At 48.8% G+C, this 21,868-nt stretch overlaps 1 protein-coding gene across 4 annotated transcripts in view; it reads right to left on the minus strand.

Moving 5' to 3' along the window:
- LOC100121999 (serine/threonine-protein kinase 26) overlaps window positions 1-21,868 on the minus strand; it is a 53,086-nt gene that overhangs the window by 23,239 nt on the left and 7,979 nt on the right. Inside the window, exons 1-2 of one of the 4 annotated variants that reach the window (XM_031929053.1) lie at window positions 13,592-13,836; window positions 8,612-8,901 (exon numbers count right to left, since the gene is read on the minus strand). The exons of 1 other annotated variant lie outside the window; for it this stretch is intronic. In XM_031929053.1, coding sequence (XP_031784913.1) covers window positions 8,612-8,776 — 165 coding nt within the window. In that variant the 5' untranslated portion in view covers window positions 8,777-8,901; window positions 13,592-13,836. Of the gene's footprint in view, window positions 1-1,459; window positions 1,738-8,611; window positions 8,908-13,591; window positions 13,837-21,868 lie in introns of those variants that run through there. 2 more of the 4 variants (XM_016985090.2, XM_008213250.3) reach the window with 2 other exon arrangements.

The raw sequence follows: 21,868 nt of genomic DNA on the forward strand, positions 1-21,868 counted from the left end.
AAGCGAGAGCGCAAAAAAAGTGTACCTGTGTGTGTTGAGGGAAATTCGGAGTGTCCGCCGAGGCGCATCTCGTGATGCACGAGAGAGATCGTTATATCGCGGGCAGAACCGCGCGGATATCTAGTTATATGGAAGTGTGCGTGTGTTCCGAGGTTAGCCGCTTTATGCTCTACATAATCCCGCAGCTGTGAGAATTAGCCTAGCGTGCCCGAAAACACACTACCTTACTTTTTTTTTCAGCCTCGCCTCGCTCGCTCGTTCTTTTTCTTTCGGAACGACACCGGTTTCGTTGATTTTCCAGCCGATCCCCCTCGTTATTTCGGAGAATTTTAATGGCTCGTAATTCACCGCTCTCCGCCAGTGTGTCTTTTTGCGTAAGGATATACTTTCGGCAAACGTAAAAATGACATAATACCGAGACGAAAAGAGAAGACAAGCTGTTTTACCGTACAAATGTACACGTGCTAATGCTGCCGGCGACTTTCGAAACGACTGTCTGTACAGAGTTTCAAAACACACACGCCCATCGTATCGCAGGACCAAAATGTCAAGAAAAACATAACGATTATCAGACGCGCGCCCGATTCTCGCAATGTTCCGTATCATTAAAGCGCGCGGTGAAACTTTTACACGCTCTCGTTAAATCCGCCGCGGTGACGTAAAAAAAGAATATTCTCAAAATCGCCTAATGAAATACTTGTACGACTTGCACGTGCGCTTTTGCAATATTCGAGATGAAAATTCGCGGCAGCATATTATGCTCTATAGAAATTCAAATAGTCGATGTTTATTTTTCTTTATTTTACGGCGCACACAATAAAGCCTGCCTCCTGGAGCATGCAAGTCACTGCTTAAATTTTCACTTAGAAAGCATTTTACTTTCCTGCGGCGGCGAGTCCGGGCAATATAAGCATTAAATGTTAATCACGAGGAAATCAAAGTTTCTAAGGAAAATTGCTCTCCTCTCGACAGCAAATTGAAATAACTGGGTCGATCGTCCGCTAATCCTCCTCCCAGATCGACTTAGCATTTTCTTTTGGAAAGATGTCGGCCGCGGAAAAATCATAAATAACCGGTCTGCCGATTCGCCATGATTTATCGCTTTAAGTTTCGCAAGGCTATACTCCACATTCCGGTAAACGAATCGAAATGCTATCGCTACAAGCACACACACACACACACACACACACACACACACACACACACACACACACACACAGTATAGACTGACAAAAGCCGTGAAGGGCGTCGTTTGAAAAAGAATGCCATTTTCCTGTATTGCGTCTCTCCTGTGGCGTGTACACACAGCCGCGCGCGACGGCGCACGTACGAATCACGAAAGGACGCGGCGTGAGTCGAAAAAAGAACCGTAAAAACAGCCTCTCGAAGCGTAAATATTCTCTTTGTTCGTCGCTCATCGACGTCGCGCGAACGAGGATAGCTATACGTGTATACGCACTGCTTTGGATCTCCGGAGCGTGTGCTGGACACACAAGACGTCGATCTATTCCCAAGACGGACAGAGAGAGATCTTTCTCTCTCTCTCTCTCTCTCTTCCTGGCACTCTGCGTCGTATACGCGCACACACAGAACGGAACACACACTGTACAGGCTATACACACTCGGCCTTGCGGCAGCGGCACTAGGAATCGCGCACTTTTTCAGCCGATCCGTAGCGAGAGAGAGAGTCGAACTCGTCGTCCTGCTGCTGTTGTCCACGGCGGGACGCAAACTGACACGCGGCCGAGCGAGCGAGCGAGCGAGAGAGAGAGAGAGAGGCAGTCGCGCGCGAAGAAAGGCGCGGGAGTGTGGAGATGGAAGAGAGCTATACTCGGAGAGCTGCTATGGCGCGACGTCATCGCCGCCGCGCTGCAGACCGAGCCCAAGCGCCGAGTATACCCACACGCACACACACACACACACCGTTGCCTGCGCGACTGGCTTTACTTCTTGCGGGGCCCCGTATACCTGTCCCTCGCCGCTGTGTACGCGTCGCTGTATACCTGCGCGCGCTCCTTAAGGAGCTTCTCACCAATGCGGCTCTCTCGAGTATATGGGCTTGCGCTCTCTCGTAGGAACGAAACGTCAGAAAACAACGCGCTGGAGAACCTTTGAAATGCTCGGCTCTTTCTCTGTTCTAGAGGAAAAGCGGAAATTCGGGGAAACCGGTTTTCTTTCTCCCAAAAGTTAAATCGCTCGTTTCTCCCAGATAATAAGAAGACGCTCGCAGTGGCTCTCCTCGGGAGATCTCTCCTTTATTTACAAGATAACGCCTCTATCTCGTAGCGTGTGTACACGAGGAAAAAAAAAGCGAGCAGTTGCAAAAAGGAGCGTCGTAGTTTACAAGCCCGCGACGATAAGCGCAGCACAGCAGCGGCGGCCCCCTGGAAAACCGGAAGCGTTGGGCATTGTCGATGCGCCATTGTTTCCGTATAGGGAGACACTCGTGCGCCTAAACTCCGTTGCCGTTGAAAACCGTATTATTCACGCTATGAAAATCCAGCGGCAGCGTCGATTACACCGAGGATCCATCAAAATGTGTGCAGTCGCGCACTCGGGCCCGGCATTCCGCATTCTATCGGCGCGCCGAGAGGTACCGCTATACAGCCTATACGGCTACCGTCTTTTGCAGCGGCGGCGGCAGCTTCTCCGATGTATAGGTACAATATTCGCGAGAAAAATGAGACGCCATCGCCCGTATTGCATATATATATATATATATATATATATATATATATATATATATATATATATATATATATATATATATATATATATATATATATATATATATATATATATATATATATATATATATATATATATATATATTATATATATATATATATATATATATATATATATATATATATATATATATATATATATATATATATATATATATATATATATATATATATATATATATATATATATATATATATATATATATATATATATACACACGCAAGCTCGGCTAATCGCGATGTTCCGCTCGATTCCTGTGCAGCGCACGGCGCAGCTCGGTCACGGTGTAAATAGGCAAAAAGGAACTTCCGCTGCCGGTCAATGACTCTCCAGAGCTGCTGCTGCCGTTGCTGCTACACCAGGTGTCGTCCGATGACGCGCTGCGAGTATTAATTGCAGCTTCGACAGGACTGTATAACGGCATCGCTGCCGCTGCGGATGTTGCAGCCTTCGCTGCTTTCGCGCGGCGTTTGTTTGTTTATAACGAGGATTTTTTTTCCTTTCTACTTTAATTTCCGCATCGAGCTCGATATTTTTTGTTTTGTGCTTACATACGCGCATACGACGATGATCACACGTACGGAGGAGAGCTGGATTGCGGGAAAAGCGGCATCGACGCGTTTATATAGTTGGAAATTTATCACGGGGGGCGCGGTCGCATCAGCGTCGATTTTCTATAGGCTCAAAAATCGCGCCGCGAGTCGATGAACTCGCGTAAACTTTTCCGCAGCTTCGAGCCGTTCGGAGTAGGCTAGCGCTAATGGCTTTTTAAGAAGCTCGCGCGCTCTTGATCATCCAATTTCAATTTTCCCATCTACACGTCGTCGAGCGTAGAATTTTTTTTCTTGCGCAATATTCGCGCGCTGAATTCCACGACGGCATCCTTACGTCGAGGAGAGCGCGCCGACATAACAATTACGCGAGCGCGAGGTATGCAGAGCGGAGCAACGCAGCGGGCAATAATGCAGTCGAAAATCCGAGGCGAAAATACTTACACGGATCCGTTGCACAAGCAGTGCAGGAGCTGCTCGCGAGCAGCACGACGGCCCAAGGTATAATATGGTAAAGTGAAAGGCGGCGACGAGGGAGCAGTGGTGTGCGCGCATGTATATGTGCGCGCCGCGGCCTCGACGCTGCACTACCAGCCTTAGCCGGCGCTGCACTGTAATCCACTTAGCCGCGCGAGTCCGGACTTACTTTTCACGCTGCTCTGTGTGTAGTCCAGGAATTATCGAGCGATGCATCGCGAGTCTCGGATTATTTTCTTAGAGACCGCATGATAAATTTGCCCCACTCTCCTCTTCTCCCTGCGTCCATCTCTCGCCTGGACAGATTGATGGATCGAGCACACTACGTTATACACTCGCGGATTGAATGTCGGCGGTGTCGAAATAAATTTTTAGAAAAACACGCGGAGGTCCAGAAAGAGAGAAAAATAAATCCAACAAAGCGGAAAAATCCCAGAGACGAACGCGCGCGCGCGCGAGATTAATAATTCAGCGGGCCGCTGATCCGTCCGTCCGTCCACATCGAGGAGCCGTAGGAGAAGAAGAGCGGCCAGTCCGAGGAAAAGCTGGCGGAGATGGAGAGAAGCCCACGGGATCGTGCGCGCAGGTATGCTCACGTCCAGGGGGTCTATACGTCTGGGGCATTAGAGGGATTCCGCGGGGCGCCGCCTTATAAATAAGGAATGGAGGCGCGTCCGATCGTTAGTAAATACTTGATGCCGTCGGGAGACACAGAGAGACGCGGAATAGCAAGGAGGATGCGTCTAACTCTGCGCTTTTTCCACGTTTCGCTCGTACCTCACTGATACGGCGAAACGAACGCTCGACTCGACGTGTGTCCCTCCTCCCCTTTTGGTGTATAACAAAGAAGCTCGTTCGAAGAAAGTCCGACGCGTAAAAAAAGCGAGGGGACGATCCGAATAAAAGGTGAGCTATGTCTAAAGTTGCGCGCGCCTTGACGCATAGCAATTTTTCAAAAGTGCGAGGAATTTTCATGCGTCGAGCTATGAGAAATCCTACTTCTTTTCAAGCCGCCGCAGCGAGCGTCTCTTCCCTTCTTTTCTGCTTCTGCTGTAATGCTTCGAGCGTCGCATCGACGAGAAAAGTCGTCGTCTTTTCGCGTTTCTACTTTAACTCAATAATCCTCTGCGGCGGCAAAATGTATAACGCTTTTGAGGAATGAGATACTTTTTTCCATCTCTCTCTCCCTCTCTGATGGGGTGCTTGGAATTATCCTACACGACTTACGGGCTACAGTAGCGGCGTCTCGGGTTATGCAACTCACCTGGAACAGAAAGAAAAGACGTACATTAGGTTTAAGTGTTGCTCAATATTGTTCAATCCGACGAACGTCACACGCAGCGCAATTTTCGCGCGGGCTGACGTGTCTCTCTGGATTGTTCGCGTCGGCTCGAAAAATTTCGAGCACATAACCGATGACTCAGGAGCGCGAGCTGCGTTTCCCCGAACGCGCGTACGCGATGCTCCAGAAAACTCGGGGCTATAACAATAACGGCGGAAGCCCCCGGCATTTATCATCGCAGTGTACGCAATCCGAGGAATGAGGAAGACGCGGATCGTGTGTCGCCCCACGCATCAAGGAAAAAACCACTGCTAAGTTCTTGGTGCTGAGTTTCCTCCTAATAATGAACAATTTTATTCGATTCGCGAGCCATTAACCATCTCGACTCTGGTAACGCGTACCAAGAGCTTTGGAGTGTCATGATTTTTCAGGGCTGCTGTGCGTAATACGGTGTAGAGGTAGTGGTCTCCACAGAGTATACTTATGCAGCGGAAGTTGGCGCGGAGGCCTCGCGGGAAATACCGCACAAGATGCATTAACGGTATTGTGTGTGTATGCGTGTGTATAGAAGTCTCTTACGACGACACCTCCTGGGATGACTAATTGTCAGGACTACTGCACCAAAGTCAGCGAATTGTGCTTACACATGGATTACGGGTATCGTATATAGGTATACGGATGCGCGGCTGCGGCGCCTTGACGAGCTTCTGCATTTAGCCTCTAGACGTAACTCTCGGAAGAACACTCTCCACCACTGGCCATTATTGTTATACGCTACTATAGCCTCGTTCGTTATATCCTCCATAAAGCCTTAAATAGCCTCTATATATGTATATATATATATATATATTTAGCGGAAATATAACTATCGTGCGCAGAAATAGAATTCAAGTGAATTCAAGTGTGCTGAATAATTTATAGGCATTTTTTTCTCCGCGCGATGTTCATAAATTTCGACTTTTTTACGGAGAACGCAGAGACTTGCGCAATGACGCGTCCCATTTTTAGAAGCCATAATTACGTCGAATTGTTTAATTCGTTAAAGTTTCGCTGCGGAGTAATTTTACGCGCCATCATTTTGCGAAACATCAACCCGCGGCAAAGTTATTTATAATTCAAAATTATACTCGCAACACGCAGAAGAGATTGTCTTGAGGGAAACTGATGAAAATTTAAATCCCTGCGACTTATTCATTGGCGCTTCCATTTCACAGAGGCTCGAGCACAGCCCAAGCAGAGGCTTTAAAACTGTAAGTCACTTTATGAAGCGAGCTCCTCCATCAAGAGCAGCCTATATACCGCCTGTGAGTGATTAATCCATACTACATAACCCAACAAGGCGACGAATTTTACGTTAAACGAGAAAATAATCGAATCAAGCCTCGGTTAATTCTCTTCTTTGCCCGCGCTCGGTCTAATTGTATAACGCATATTCGCATTGTCTCTCGCGCTCGACCTCTAAAACGCAAATATACACGCAATTCGAGCGGCCGCTGCAATTAATTTTTCCCCGATGTTTGCTCAGCTCGTGGGCGCTAAAAGGCCGCCGAAACGCGAGCCATACTATACGCGTCAAGATAATCGAGATCGGAGTCCGCGCGCCTAATTGTCCTGCTAATTATCGACAGGTACATATCCTCGCGCGGCTAATGCGTTTTTGATGAAAAGATATATCTATCTCGGCGATTATTTTCACAATCGGATAGTGTCTAGTTATTACGTATGCCCGTCGCGGCGCGACTGTACGCTCTGGATATGTACGCGTGCTCAGGGAAACGAAGCACGAGTCAACTCAGTGTAGGGAAAAGAAATCAGGCCTGCTTAAAATACGCGCAAAGGTGAAAAGACTCGAGAGTCGTCTGCAGCCCTCGCGCTTCTTTGCTTAAGCCAGCGAATTCCTGCGGCTCGAGAGGAGACTTGAATTTTAACCCTCTTTGTGCGCGTATTCCGTGTTGATCCTCGCCGTCGTCGGAGCTGTATAAGCTTTGTCTCTGTCAGTTTTCTTTTTAGTATCCTCTGCCGCGCGCGTTTAACGGTTGATACCGTTTTTTTTTCTCTCCCCGAGAATTATCATACGCATCTGTTCGCTTTACGACTAGCGGGAACGAGCTTTGTTTTAAAAAAACGTACGGCTCTCTCTCTCTCTCTCTCTCTGGTGTATGCATGTAGAGCGATGGAAGAGCGGGGATCGCAGAAGCGTATGCAAATTTTACGACTCTTAAGGTCATTATAAAATGCATTAAAGTCATTAGGGATTCCAGTCGAGTAGCAGGGGAGAGAGAGAGGGGGCACACTTTAAGAGAAAACTGAGAAAAGAGCTGCGCGATATTAATGCCATTCCTGGGAGTATTGATTACGGCTATACGGTCTACTTCTGGCCGAGAGCTGGCAGTTATTGACGGAATCTTGCAAAATATTAAGTTATCCCGGTTTGCACACATACCTAGAGATAAGCTCTCGGTATGTGCAAAATCAATTTTACCCGGCTCTAAGCTCGCACACAGCGGAAAATCCTTGACGCGTCGCTCTCCCGCGCAATCAACGCAGCGCAATAATCCGCAGCGAGGCTAAAATTCGAAAATTGATGCCCCGGTAGTTTAAGCCACGGCGTCGTCGCTCTCAGATCTAGTTGTAAATTCCTTAGCGAGCTCGCCGCCGGCGCACAAAGGATTTAATCTAGCTGCGCTTCATTTGCATGCGTCTCCTCTGAAGGTGCAGTCGCGAGCCGCCAAAATGCTATATAGCGTCGATACTCGAGCCGAACTTATCCTTATTCCGAGCTCGTGTGCGTGTGCGTTCGAGCCTCGCGCGCAGATGCGTGTATAACTCTCTCTCTCTCTCTCTCTCTCTCTCTCGAAGCTGGAATAATTTAGATAGCGCAAAGTATTCGCGCGCGAAATTTACGGCGAGGATGAGACTTGGCGAGGGGCTTATCTCGTTTTGGCTGCGCGCGCTTATAAGCGTCTTGTTTTTCAGGCTCGATTGATCGCCGCTACTCGAGAGAGTTTAGCGCACGCGATGATATATAGGCATTACAGCTACCTCGCGCATGAAAATATTTACCCCCGCGTGAGCAGCACTCTCGAGAGTGGCAATAAAGCGGCTTAAAAGTCGCGTCGAGGAGACGCGGCTCCGAATGAAATTTCCACGTGAAATGCTTGATTGTAGCCGTGAAATTGAAGGGCCTCGTGTATAGCGGCGGTGTATACACGCTATACTTGCATCGCGAGAGGACATGAGCGAGCGCACACGCGCGACAGCCAGAGAGCATTATTCACGGGCCGGAAAATCGGTGTCATACTTCGTTACATCCGCAGCTGTGTATTTAGAGAGCGCCGAGCGCGCTCTCGAAATCGCTCGTTCAAATATGAGCACCGGGAATCCATCTAACACTTGATTAACAATCTAGAGCATCAGCAGCGCTCGCGCGGCTGCATAATTTCAGCTCTGCGTGTGCGTTTGATTTTTCTCTTCGATCTATATCCACGTGTAGACACGTATATAGGAAAATGCGCAATTCTAATTGATTTCGGCTAATATATGGCAAACTTACCGCTTTCGTGCTGAACTGGCGGTTGACGTTGTTGACGTTGTTGTTGATGTGGTTGTTGTTGTTGGCGGTGAGGTTGTGCGCTGCTCCGTTGGCCGTCGAGTTGTTGTTGTTGTTGTTGTTGTGGTGATTGCTGCCGCGCTTGTGCAGTACCATGGCGGCGAACATTTTCTCGGCGATTCTTTTGAACTGTTTTCTTCGCTTGATACGTACGTTTTATAGACTATCCTCCTTGGCACTCGATTCAAGTGTCCGGACTCATTTTTCGTTTCGTCTCTATTCGACCCTCTTTCCTACCGCTTGTCAAAAGGGGAAGACCAGTGTTATGTTTGCGGAGCTTACGTAAGGTGTGTATACGCTATACGGTGCAAAGTAACGACTCGCTGTAATCCTTCGGAATATGGAAGAAAAAGAAAAACATTCGTATTCATAAACAAGGTTACGCCGGCAGCCGTATCTCGGGTCGTCGCATAATCGAGCGTAATGTTATATCGTCGAAAAATGTATTTCCCTGAGAAGAAAAAAGGAGAGCAGCCATAACGAGTGAAAGCCAAAGAAGAAAAATGGCACGATGCAGCAGCGCTGCTCAACAACAACAACGTGCTGCCCTCTCTCAAAGCCGACGTAAGCGAAGGAAGCCGGCCGTTCTCTACACACACACACACAGTCCACCTGCTCGATTCTCGCCGGAGCTTCTGCTGCGAGTGTGTATACATCCAGAGCGTTACGTGTTCATTTACATAACTTCCGTAGGTATATATGCCTCAGCGGCAGCGCGACGTTGACGAGAGGAAAATGCAACCGCCGTAGGCGCACACACGCACTCGCGCAGTTATGATCTCGCGCGCGCGAGCGTTTCCTGCCTACCGGTTCCTGTCGCCTTTTTTCGCAACATATCGCGCTTGCTGATTTCGAGCTTCCACTCTGTGCACGTCATGTCTGCGAGATTTGCGATGGTGAAAATGGCCTCTTTACGAGAGAAATTACTCGGGGATTGAGTAATGATTATGCGAATGGAAAAACTGCCGCGTTGTGTGGTTAGAATCTCGAGAGTACATGCGAATTTTCTAAATCGAATGATTCCAGGCCACGTCTAAACCGCGTAGTGCGCTGGTGTGTAATATACAAATAGTAAACATCGCACCTAATTGAAAATTCCAAGCATCGGAGTATAATTCCATGAAAATCCAATCGATCAAGCGTCGCAAAGGTAAACAACGAAACCGTCACGTATAGCATAATCACCTCTCCGGCTGTCAAAATACGAGGCGAAAAACTCGTATAATCGAAAATAAGCTCTCCAATTATCGGCGCGCGCGACTACAAAGCGCTCTGGAGATTACATCGGGCCTAATCCAGCGCAGCAGTACACGTTACACAGGCGACCTGAAGCCGCAAGTTTTAATGAATCCGTCCAACAAAGCTCTTTCAGCGGATTGTGTCTGGCGTGTGCGGCTGAAAGGCCAGTTTTCATGAAAGCTATCGGAGACTGCACACACACGTACACAATAATAACGGCGCTGCTGCGCAGTAGTGCCGCGCAGTGGATGTGCGCCTGGCATTGTTATAACGCCTGCTCGCGCGTAAATTATTTTATCGCCGCGGCGAACGAAAGCTCCCGATACTGGGACACGTCCGCGGACGTCCTTCTCTCTGTGTGTGTGTGTACACGTAAATGCGCTTCTCTGCAGCAAAGCCTGAAATCGATCCTCTCGCCGTGAAATGGCTAAGGGGAGAGAACGCGCGCGCATGATGGATTTCCATTTGACACCGTTCTATTCTATTTTTCCTCTCTCTTCCAGCTCTCTCGCCTTCCCTTTTTTCCGCACAAAGACTATCGCGCGCGGAATTTTCATTTCATTCGCTCGCACTCACTTCGCGTCTCTCTCTCTCTCTCGCTCTCTGTGCATGCGCGCGTTACCTCTCTTTGTTGTGTACGTACAGGGGGACGCTGTAACGGCGCTTTCCCCCTCCCCCCTCTCGCGAAAAACCAGCTATGCGCGAATCGTGCCACTCGATTTTTTCGTCTTTGTTTTTTTTCGTTGTTTGCTCGCTACAGGAGAGAAGAGACAGGCGAGTGACCGGAAATAATTGCCGTCTGTCGCGTGCAAATCGAGTTTTGATATTTCCCGACAGTGTCCGGCTGCGCTGCTGTGCGTTTGGGGAACAACGCGCGCTCGACGTCGTTAGAAAAACAAACGCTGATGTATACCGCGCGGAATTTCCAGTCTGGATGAGCGCGGAGGTAAATATCGGCTGAAAGCTAGCGAGTTTTAAGGGTAAAAGTTGAGCCATCCTCGTGAATTTCTCAGAGGCACTCAGTAGCGGAGAAAATTCACCGGTTACGAGTATATAGGGGGGGGGGGGGGTTATACCTAAATACATCGGCGGAACCGCTTGTTGCCAGGGAGAAAATTTCCCGATGGTCGTCGCGATGTAACTAAGGGCCGGAATTCGCGGGTGCAATGGAAAACCGGGGCTGATCTTCGCAGACGGATACGAGCGTAATTAATGCATATATAGAGAAGCCGAGGGAGACGCGAAATATTATATCTGGAGACTCGCGGAAATAGAGTCGTTTCCAGCATCGCGACGAGCTCCGCCGTACCTGTCAGTCGCGGATTCTAAAAATATCGCATTCTATTCCACGACCGGCCGCTACTGCGAGATCGATAGTTCCCGCTAACTGCATGACTGATTTTTTTTTAAACTTTCATTTTGTACATAAAGGTGTTTTTCTTATGCTCCAGAGGCTTATACGCGTATGTAGATGGTGTAGTGAAAGAGTTGTTGGGGAAATTTCCTTTTTGCTTGTGAAAATACTTCCCGGAAGTGGGCGAGCGGTAAAGATACAGGATCGCGGCCCGGCTGCTGTAAATAAGCCATTAAACTCCGAGAGCTAAGAGACGGAAAATTACATGCATTTAATTTACAAAATTCTCGCGCACACCAACGGCTATATAATCATCGTACGCGCGGGGTGTATAATGCCGCGCGAGAAAGGGACGTGGAAAAAAACCGAGCGTTAAAGAAGCAACACGACGACAGACTCGTTATCATCGAGTAAAGACACTTTTTCTAAGTAACGGCGACGGTACTGCGCAAAGGTGTCGCTCGTTAAGTATATTTTTATGCGCGAAACTTTGGGCTCGTGTACGCGGCTGTAGTCTCGGGACGCGGTTAAACGAAATATTAATCGAAATATTCGGCGAGTCTCTCCCCGGAGCCTGCAGAACCGGTTCTCGCCCGCGTCCACTTCTCAACAGGTTCCACGCACTCTATACACCGAAATCCTACGCTTCTCGGAGGAAGCGTGTACTCTCTCGCGAAAAAGGAAGACGACAACCTTGTCGTGTGTTTTTTTACACGCGGGATTAAAGTTATGCAGCTTCGAGCTCGCCGTCCGCGGATTGGAAAGGCTTTCGAATTTACGGCTTTTGTTGCGCAACTTAACGAGAGGTAATTAGAGAGAGAGAGAGCCCACGGAAACGGCGCGTGTAATAAATATCGGATCAAACTGCGAGAGCGCGATGTAATTTCGCGTTACAATAATTCCCGATGGCAATATTCGAGACTGCCGCGCGAACGAAAGACAATTTCAGCGCGGAACCTCGAGAGTATAATACACGTATGAAGGTTATATACATGTGTGTCAGGTTACAACTTTTCATTACCGGTTTTCGATTAAAACTTTTCATTGATTTCCCAAGTGCTCCGACACACCGCGGCCTCGTGCGTGTGTGTGTGTGTCTATGTGTATCGACCTCCGACACCGTTTCCACGACTCCAGGAAACGCAACGGATAATTTCTAAATATCGATCGGCACGCAAACTCGGAGCGAGCGAAAACAATAAAGCTATAAATACAATGCGAGCTACTCGCGCAGCGATCATCCCGCGGAGAGAGAATCTTGCGCGGTCTATTAAAACGCGCATTAATCGGCGGCGGCTCACATAAAAGCCGCTATTTTTAGCCTCCGCACACTCGGTCCAATAAAATACGCGTTCGCCTGCTTTGCGTGGGCGCCGAGCGCGCGTGGCAGTAAAAAACGCAGCCGGGAGATAAAAAAGCAGCTCCGACTTGCTTTCATCCCCCACTAGAGCGGGCTAGATACGTAGCGCGCGCTCCAAGCATTATCCGACTTTTTCCCGCAGACGTCGTAAATCGTTCCCCCCTTTTTCTCGAGAGAAGAGACCAAGAGCAAGGGCGCTGTCCTTGCAAGCCGAGCGTGCAAAAAGAGTAGGAATGGGGAATCTCCACTCGCGCGTCGAGTCGTCTCCGGGATGTATTCCCCGTAGGCGACGTTGGCCAATCTCGGAGTCGTTTTTTTCCTCCTCCTCCTCGTCGTCGTCGTTGTTTCGGGAAGAAGGAACCGACACGAGCACGCACGCACGCGTAGAATAATGATCCATGTTTTTTCGCGGAGTCAGTCGCGCGAGGGCCGTCAACAAGTTGGAAATTGGCGTGTAGAGCGACCGGCGCAGCGCGTGTCATACCGGCTGTTACGAAACCCTGCGCTGATGCAAAGCGGCTTTCCGAATTTCAGCGCCGCCGAAGCCGGCTCCGACGAAGCGGAGTGAAAGGTCGATTTTTTTTTTCACGCAGAGTTGCGAGACGACGACCGATTGGACGGAGTTTTTTCTTTTTCGACTCGATTGATTTATAGGCGAAATATTAATTACAGCGCGAACAAAATCCGATCGGGCGATACGATGCGCCCTGGATGTAGATCGAGAGATGGAGAAAAGGCAAGGAGATATCGCAAGACGACTTTTACCTATCAATTTCCCCGCGCGGAGGAGGATCCGTTCGCCTCGAGAACTCGAGCTGCTGGCGCATAATCAAATTATCCGCGCAGTGAAAAGTGGATCATGGAAATGACTGAGCGAATCCTATACTTTGCAGCGTATAGCGCGTAGACACGGAATTGAAAGCTAGAGCCGGGTATAATGAAAAATCCTGAAAAAGCTCTCGTCGTTCACCTGTGCCTCTGTGTGTGTGTGTGTGCGCGTGTCTGTACTCCTATACGCAGATCAGCAGCGGCAGCAGCGGCAGCGGCGGCGGTGTCGGTCCAAGCAAGACAGTATCCCGAGTTCAGCGAACCCTCGCAGGAAGACAAAGCTGAAGCGAGAGCGAGGAATAAGTGCCGGTGTGTGTCTATACGGATACGCAGTCGTGTGCGAGAGTATAGCTGCAGGCTTGTGCGGACAGGGCCGGCGCGACGCGTCGACTGAGTCGCACGCGCAGCCGGCGTCGAGCAGCAACCCCCCGGCAGCAACGACGGCGCTCGATCGCGCAAGCCCGAAGAGGGCAGATCGAGTTTCCAACCCTCTCGCGCACATGCACTATACATCGCGAGGGAGCGAGTAGTGCAGCCAGACGTCTCGGGATATTTCGCTCGCGTTTTTTCCTTCGCCGATGATTTCTTCGCGCCTTTAACCTTTGCCGAGGAACGCGCGCTTATTGAATTAAAAGCCGCCGGATCGAACGGGAAAAACTCGGGGGCCGATGTTTACTTGAGAGTAAGGAAAATTGCAAGGTCCGCTGAGTGCTTCATCGGCCGAGCTCGTTCCTCTTTTTCCCCTCGGCGCAACATTGCGTGTCTGCTGCGCAAGAGAAAGAGGGCTGGGACTATCGCTTTTTTTCTTCCTTCGGCTCTTTCTCTCTCGGTTTTTCCGCTAACAGCCAGCGATGCCGCTGCTGGTGGCGAGAAATACGAGGAGAGCCTTCGAAAGAAATATCGCGGCGCGTTCGGGGTGAAATTGTTTCGCGTAATCACTTTACACCTGGCGATCGTTTCTTGCTGTACAGGTTGTATTCTTTCTCTTGATTCTCGATGACGATCGATACCTCAGCCTTTGCCGAAAATAGCGCATCGATTTCGCGTATACCTCCGGAGAACTCGTTATTCTCGACGAGCTTACGACGAGGAGATTCGACGCAGGTGTATATAATATTTACAAGTTTACGTGTACACCTCTCTCCGTCTTTGTAATGAACTTCTCCGAGATGAAGTGCCGTCTTCGTAAAGCGAAAACGAGCAGCGAAATAATTGCTCCGGCGAGAAGCGAAGAAGAGGTCGTCTCGTCGTCCTTTTGGACACTTGTTTTTAAGGGAAGCTTAAGCTTAAGGCGCGAGATTAAGCCGCCCTCTCCTCCTCCGACGGTAGAACCGGTTTTTCGCGACGAGCGAGCGAGAGCTGACCTGGCAGCCGCTTGGTCGAGAGCGAAAATTCGTACGGCAAATGACCGATAATACAGATTTCTGCCGTTAAAACCGGCACTTTCGGCTTGTGCAATTTTCCTCTGGCAAGGACTGCTGCTGCGGATAAAGTTCGACGCAATACGTGGTTAGGCACTTATTATCATTAATTAGCGCGGCGTCTGCTGCAGCGCATGTATATCGGGAAAACTTGCTAATATCACGCACTCAGCTGCTGCTGCGGCTTGTTTACCCTTACTCGGCGGTATTAGACGTAATACTCTAATCGATAGCGAATTCGTTGCTGGAGGACCTCATGATGCGCGGAGCCAGACCGATTTAATGAGGCGCGCAGGATCTCCTTTACAACCGGGTCAACGACCTCTCGCGTGAGCTAGCTTTGAATTAACAAAGTTTGCGCACAATTTTGATCTAAAAAGCTTAGCGTATAACAGTGTGAGCTTTTCGCGGAATTCGAGTCAGCTTCAGCGAGGTATTTGAAAAAAGCCACTTTCACGCCCAACTGCACTCGGCGTCTCTCTCGTTGAAGTTCAAAAATGCGCGAAGCCAAGACGTAAAAGCTCTGCACAATCTAAGCATTCTTGCCTATACGGCGTATATAGCACACACACACACACGAGAGCCGAGATGCGTTCAGAGTGCCAAGAAGACCATTCGCAGCACACGCGCGCTTAGCAAACGCTAAATCGCTGCTGCTACCCGCGAGGAGATGACGTGGATGGATACCGGTGTGCGAGCAGCGTCTTGCCAAGACGAGTCGCCACTCTGACTAGACCCTATCTGGCTTTACAGTCTATATAATACAGCTTCTTCGATTGATGCTCCGCAGACGAGCAGCAGTAGTTCGGCAGAGCTTTATCGACGACGGGAGAGTGTATCGAGCTCGTCAGGGGTTATTAATAGTCCTCCTCCGCGTTTTATCACGGCGTGTGCTCGTGCTGCCCCCTTTTTAATTACGTACGGTGACTTTGCTGAATGCCGAGAGAGAGAGAGCCGCGTGTGTTTCTAAAAATTCATTTTCGCTCTCTAAATGAAAAACTCGTATAATCCAGCCCACGATCGCGCGCGAAAGTCGTTTGCGGAAATTCAAATGAAAAAGCGACGTTCAGCAAAGGTGCGGGGGAAAAATAATTTTCGGTGCAGGCTAGGTATACGAGAGAGAGAGAGCGAGAGAGAGAGAGAGAGAGAGAGAGAGAGAGAGAGAGAGAGAGAGAGAGAGAGAGAGAGGCTTTGCTGCGACACTGGGCAACGGGGTCAAAAAGGATTTTTTAATTGCTTCCAGCCCGCGTATTTGCTCGGTAACTCTGGCGTTTCTCTTATATTTTCCTTCAGAGAGAGAGAGGGAGTAAACCGGCCGAGTGTTTGTCGAGAGATTTGCCCCTTTCGCGCACGGCCCTCGACGATATTTTCTTCTTGCCTCTTTGAGCCTTGTGTGTGATGGCAAAAATTCAATTTGCCGGAATTTTCGTAAGCCGGGAGGTTTTTTCGTCGGCGGCGGCCCCGACGATGAACAAACTTTACTGGAGGTAAGCTGCTGCCCGTGGAGAGAATCGTCGCAACGTACGTTTGGCCTCTCGTTCTGTCTCTCTCCGCCATGAGGGTTTTAGACTTTTGCGGATGAGTTGAGCTGCTGAATTCGAACAAAACTTCGACTCGCGAGCTTGCAGCGGCAGCTCTTGAAGGTCGAACTTTTTTCAGGCGGAGACTGTTGGCTAAATTTGCCAAATCCGCAACGTTTCAATTCCGAGGGCTGTTGAGGACGAAAACATATTATCTTCGAGACAGAGCTAGGGACAATCCAATCTCTTTGCTCGTTGCACGTTGTACCCACCGGGTTGTTAAACGTAACTCGATGCAGAATGTTCCCAGCCAAGTGTTCTCGCACGGCTAAATTCAAACGAAGCTTTTCTTCATCAAATCAACGGGAGATTCGCAGACGCTCGCATACAGACGCAGCGGAGTTCGCCGATAACAGTAGCGTGCAGCACAGCAACAACTGCTAAATTCGAAATTGGATTTTTCCCGTCGCGTCCTTAGATTACGCAGCGAGGGGAAAAGCTCCGCGCGGGAGCAAGAGACACGCAGCTTAACTCTCCGGTACGATGGAAGGGCGAGGGCGCTTACAGTACCCTTCAATGGAGAGAAAGAGAGGGTAGTAACGCCGCGGCAGTCCGTATATATCTTTCGGTTGTTACCCTGGGCATCGACCGTCTGGCAGACTCGTGTCCTGGGGCCAAGGACCTCACTCTCTTTCTCTCCCACCTCCCTCGGAAATATCCTGCGCGCGAGAGGGAGTCTATGGCGTTGCTCCTCCTTTAACGCTACCACCGTCGCAGCTCCTCCCGCCGCTGCCGTCAGCGCTGCTCTATAGATACATCGCGCGCACTGCACACGGGAACACCTCTCTCGCGGCGCACATTCGTTAGATCAACAAGAGAGGAGTCCCGCGCGCGCGAAAGTTCACACGGCAATCGATATGTCCGACCCGCTGCCAGCGGCGCTGAGAGAAAGGAAGTCGTCCTTCGAGATGGATGTCTCTTAGCCAGCCCCGAGCATTTACTCCCGCACTTGCTTCGATACCTCTGCGCTGCTTTTTTCCCCGCTTCTTTCTAGCACTCGACACAAAGAAGCGCGGAACCTTCGCTGCTGCATCCCGGCTCCTGCTGCTTTTTACTTTTAATGGATTTTCCTGCGAGGCGTATTTTCCTTCGACAGCTGACTGAGACTCTTCTTTCGCTTTGTGCGATTTCGAATGACTCGCGACGAATTTTTTTTCAAAGAAATAATGTTCTAAAAGGAACGCCGCAGTCGTAACAATGATGGGCTCGAAACACGTTAGCTTTCTTATTAGCATCGTATTAAAGTGTAAGTAAAGTCTGGGGTTGAAGGAAAAAATTCACCCTCCTGCTAAGAAGTTCGGGAACAAATAATGAATATTCATGTGTTTTAAGTGCGCGCGTCTCTCGCTGCCTTATACAGCAGTTTGTTACTATTTTCAGCGTGTTCTTTGCAGCTTGAGTAATTTCCCGCTGGAACGAGGGTGCAATAAAGAAAGATGTTGGAAATAAAATTATACCTTCGTATAACGTTAGACCGTATTACAGAAGCTAACTCAATTTCCAATGGATCGTAATAAAATTAGAGCCACTGCTGCTATTGCGATCGAATTGATAATGAAATAAACATTAGGAGTCATCAACTAGTAAAAACTTACGGATAGTTGACAAAAAATCTTCGGTGAACAATTGCTTACCTGAAACAGAAAAAATATCAACAATCGTTAGCGATGGAAATATATTCATACAAAATCAAATAAATATGAATATGAAGCAAAAACTGGATGACCCTTTGTGTCCCGTCCTCGGTAAGCGTAATTCAGAAACCTAGAAATTGCTTTTCATGCAAATCAACCGTGAAGCCGAGCTTGAACTGAAGCTGCACTCTGCTTTATTATTTTTTTTTTCTGTTCTCAAGCACAGCTTCATATACGGCGGAAAACGCAACCACATGAAATTTGCACGCATGCACAAACTGAAAGGTTGGCGCTTGATCGTTTCGTTCGTACGCCACTTCTCCTCCTCCTCCATACACAAAGTCGACAGTCTTTGATGTTGGCCCTCCGCTTGTTTCCAGCCTTCCGTTATATACGCGCATTTTTTATTTCCTGCATAAAATTTTCCGCCATCCTTCTCTCCTCTCCTCTATGCAAATTTTTTTTCGGACTTCGCATATTAAATCTCTCTGAAAGCCGAGAGCTTTTCAAAGGCAGCAGTAGACGGGCATTTTATCGCTGCGAAAATTTCCCTAGCAAAAGCCGATAGCATCGACCAATCATTTTCCGATTTTCTTTGTTGTCCTTTTTTTCACCCTGTCTGGCACTTTGTACAAAATTCGGAAATTTATATGCAAGGCTATAATCAATTCACGATTAGAACTTGTATCGGTTAATTTTAAAAGCTCGCTTACCGTAAGCTCATAAGATGTAAAATTACGTAGCTGGTGCAGAATCGAAAGTATTAAACAGAGCATTTTTTAAGCAATCGAAGTGACGCATTATACCAGACCTCAAAAAATAGAGGCTGTCTATGGTTCAGTTTTCGGGCGATTTCGATACCTTGTTTTCTCGTTAATCTAACCTACGTAAGCTTAAAGAGGACGAAAAAATACGCTAATCTAGGTAGGTCTGTACCACCGACAGTTCCTGCTCTAAGGGATGAAGCATCGGCTTGAACCGGAAGCTCTAATTTGCGTGTTTCTTGAGGTCCACTTATCGGGCTTTTTCGATACCTTGGCACGTTTTCTCGTTAATCTAGCCTACATAGTCTTGAAGGGGACGGGAAAACACGCAAAAATAGGTAGGGCAGATGTTCGGGCAGTTCCTGCTAAGGGACGAAGCATCGGCTCGAACTGGAGGCTGTAAATCGTGTTCAGTAGTATGTGTTATGTGATTTATCAGAACCCTGCGAACAGCTTAGATCAGCATAAGACTTTATCAGAGTATTGTATTCAAGGTAAACAAATAAGCACACCGTCGACAGCAAGTTGTTATAAGCCGGGTAAATTGCCGGTTGCTTGCCGAGTACATGTTAACGCGCATTTGTCAAAGCCATCATCGAGGCAATTCGCGTATGAATGTGTATCAATTGCTGGTGGACAATTAACTGTCTAAAATTAAAAACGTCAGCACGAATTACGGATTGCGTACCCGCGGTTGCTCTTTTACGGAAATCGATCGGACGCGTTCGGAGATGCGTGTCCGAGTCATCTTAAACTTTTCTCTCCCTTTTTTCGTGGCCATCTGCCCGCGAGAAGCAAATAACACGAAGCGAGCGTTTTACACGCGATCTTACGGGATTTCTCGCGAATGTGTGTATCACGCGTGTCGCGCGTGTACTGGAATTCCAGCGCGAAGCCTTTGCGGGGCTAATCCGAAAACTAATTACGGCGCCTCGATAATTTCATTTGGTATCTACACTCTCGGCTCCAAGTGCGAAAGATACGGCTCTGGCGCGTTTCTGCTGCTGGGATTTTGTCATCAAGCGGATACACAGCTCACTGAGCCGCTGGGTCACTGGACACTGATGGGAATGAGGAATTCGTGTCGCGGGATTATCCTCGCCGAAAACTGCGGTGCGTGAACCGTTGGCAATCGATTTATTCGGCTGTGCTACTATTAGCTCAGAGAGAGGGAAATTAAAAGATTAGGCGACTGGCGATCACTGTACTCGACTTTCTTCTTTCTCATTAGACTATGGAAAAGAAAATTCGCCTTTGAATTTCCTCGTGTATCTCGAGACTGGCTCCAACGCAAATAAGGATATACACAGCGCTTTAATGATTTTCCGGTTAAGAATAGAACTTAATTGCGAGATCGGGTAAGCGTCTATTTGCACGAGCCCCACCACGGGTGGTACATAATTATACGTCCGCCTAACAAAACTATCAAAATTTCCTTCCAGCGTGCGCATGATATGTCTGGCCAAAAAGAAAGAGTGCGAAATGTTAATGTATACAGGCGTACAAGCGACGGGAAGTAGCAGTACAGCCGTATAGCCACAAGTGACCAATCTAGTTTAACGGATCTCGAAAAACGTGATTTCGGTGGAATCCGAGGAAAAAAGTGGCACGCTAGAAAGCAGCAGCCGACGGATTAAAGAGAGACGTTGCACGCGCTGTAATATGTATACGCCGAAATTCTCTCCGCATCACGACGATAGCAGCCGCGCCGCCTCCTCCGCTGTGGTATGCGCATAGGAGACGACGACGGCGCGTGTATTGCGGTACATACACCCAACCGAGCGATTCGTCGTGGAATCTCGGCGAAAGTAGAACGCGCGAGTAGTCTCTCGCGCGTGCGGCTCTAAACGTCGGTCTGCGATGCGAAATGAAAATGGCCCTAAGAGAGCGCGATATTCATTCTGGCACGGTTTTCCGTTCCGCGAGGAGTGTTTTCTTCTTTTCAACGGAACGCGCAATTTATTCTCAAAACGAATGCCGCGAGAGGCTATTGTGACGCAAACGAGGCAATAGACTATCTCCGTACCTTAAGGCTGCGCGAGCGAAGCCGTACATGCACTCGCCGTCATTACGTTTTAACGAAACAAGATTCCGGAGCGAGAGAGGAGCGTCTTTTCGTCGAGCCAGCCACTCTCGGCACTTGGTCTGAGAAAAACACAGGCCCGCGCCGCACGAGTGAATGCAGAGAAGAGCGCACATACACGTGTATCCAGAAAAAAAGAGAGGGAGAGAGATAGAGAGAGGGAGAAGGCTGTCATTGAGCTGGTTTTTAATGAGGCGTCCTCCTTCCGCGCGTCCATTCTGCATGTTGTTGCCAGGTGGGCTACACGCTCGCGCGCCGGCGTTTCACATGACAACAAGAGAGAGACTCGCGCGCGCGCGCGCGCTCAGCTACTAGCGCCCCAATCGATTTCGGTACAATGCCCTGGCAACGCTGCGCTGCTCTACCGGCGGTAACAACTGTAACACGCTAATGACTCGCGACTTCCGCGGAATAGGCATCATCCAGAGAGTGGAAATTAATTTTTATCGACCGAACACGTGTACCGATTTTTCTCACTTCCTTCCTGCTATCGTTTTCTCATTTCACTCGCGCGCAGCTTAGTCAGCATGAGAAGCGAGTGCTCGTTCTAGTTCTGATACGATAGTACATCTCAATCGAGGACTTTTCATTCTTATACGTAAAAACAGACTAATTTGGATCATCCGCGCATTATAGGCTACATCGGGAAGCCGTAGAAACACACGCGACCGGTGCGACTGACATATTTATTACACCGTCGTATAAAGTAGAGCCGCCATCCTTCCGTGTCGCGCGCGCCGGCGATTCGAAATACTCTTGGCTCATTTGATCTCCCTTTTTCCCCGACAATGGAGCTAGTCTCGCGTGATAAATCGCCGTGGAAAGTGTCGAGCTCGGCTGTTCTTTTCCTCCTGATCCCAGCACAGGCTTTGATCCTGGAAGGACGCACACACGTGCGGTTTTGAGATTAGAGCGAGCCTCGCGTGTTCGACATTAA

This window comes from Nasonia vitripennis, chromosome 4, assembly GCF_009193385.2.
Source record: "Nasonia vitripennis strain AsymCx chromosome 4, Nvit_psr_1.1, whole genome shotgun sequence".
NCBI lineage: Eukaryota > Metazoa > Arthropoda > Insecta > Hymenoptera > Pteromalidae > Nasonia > Nasonia vitripennis.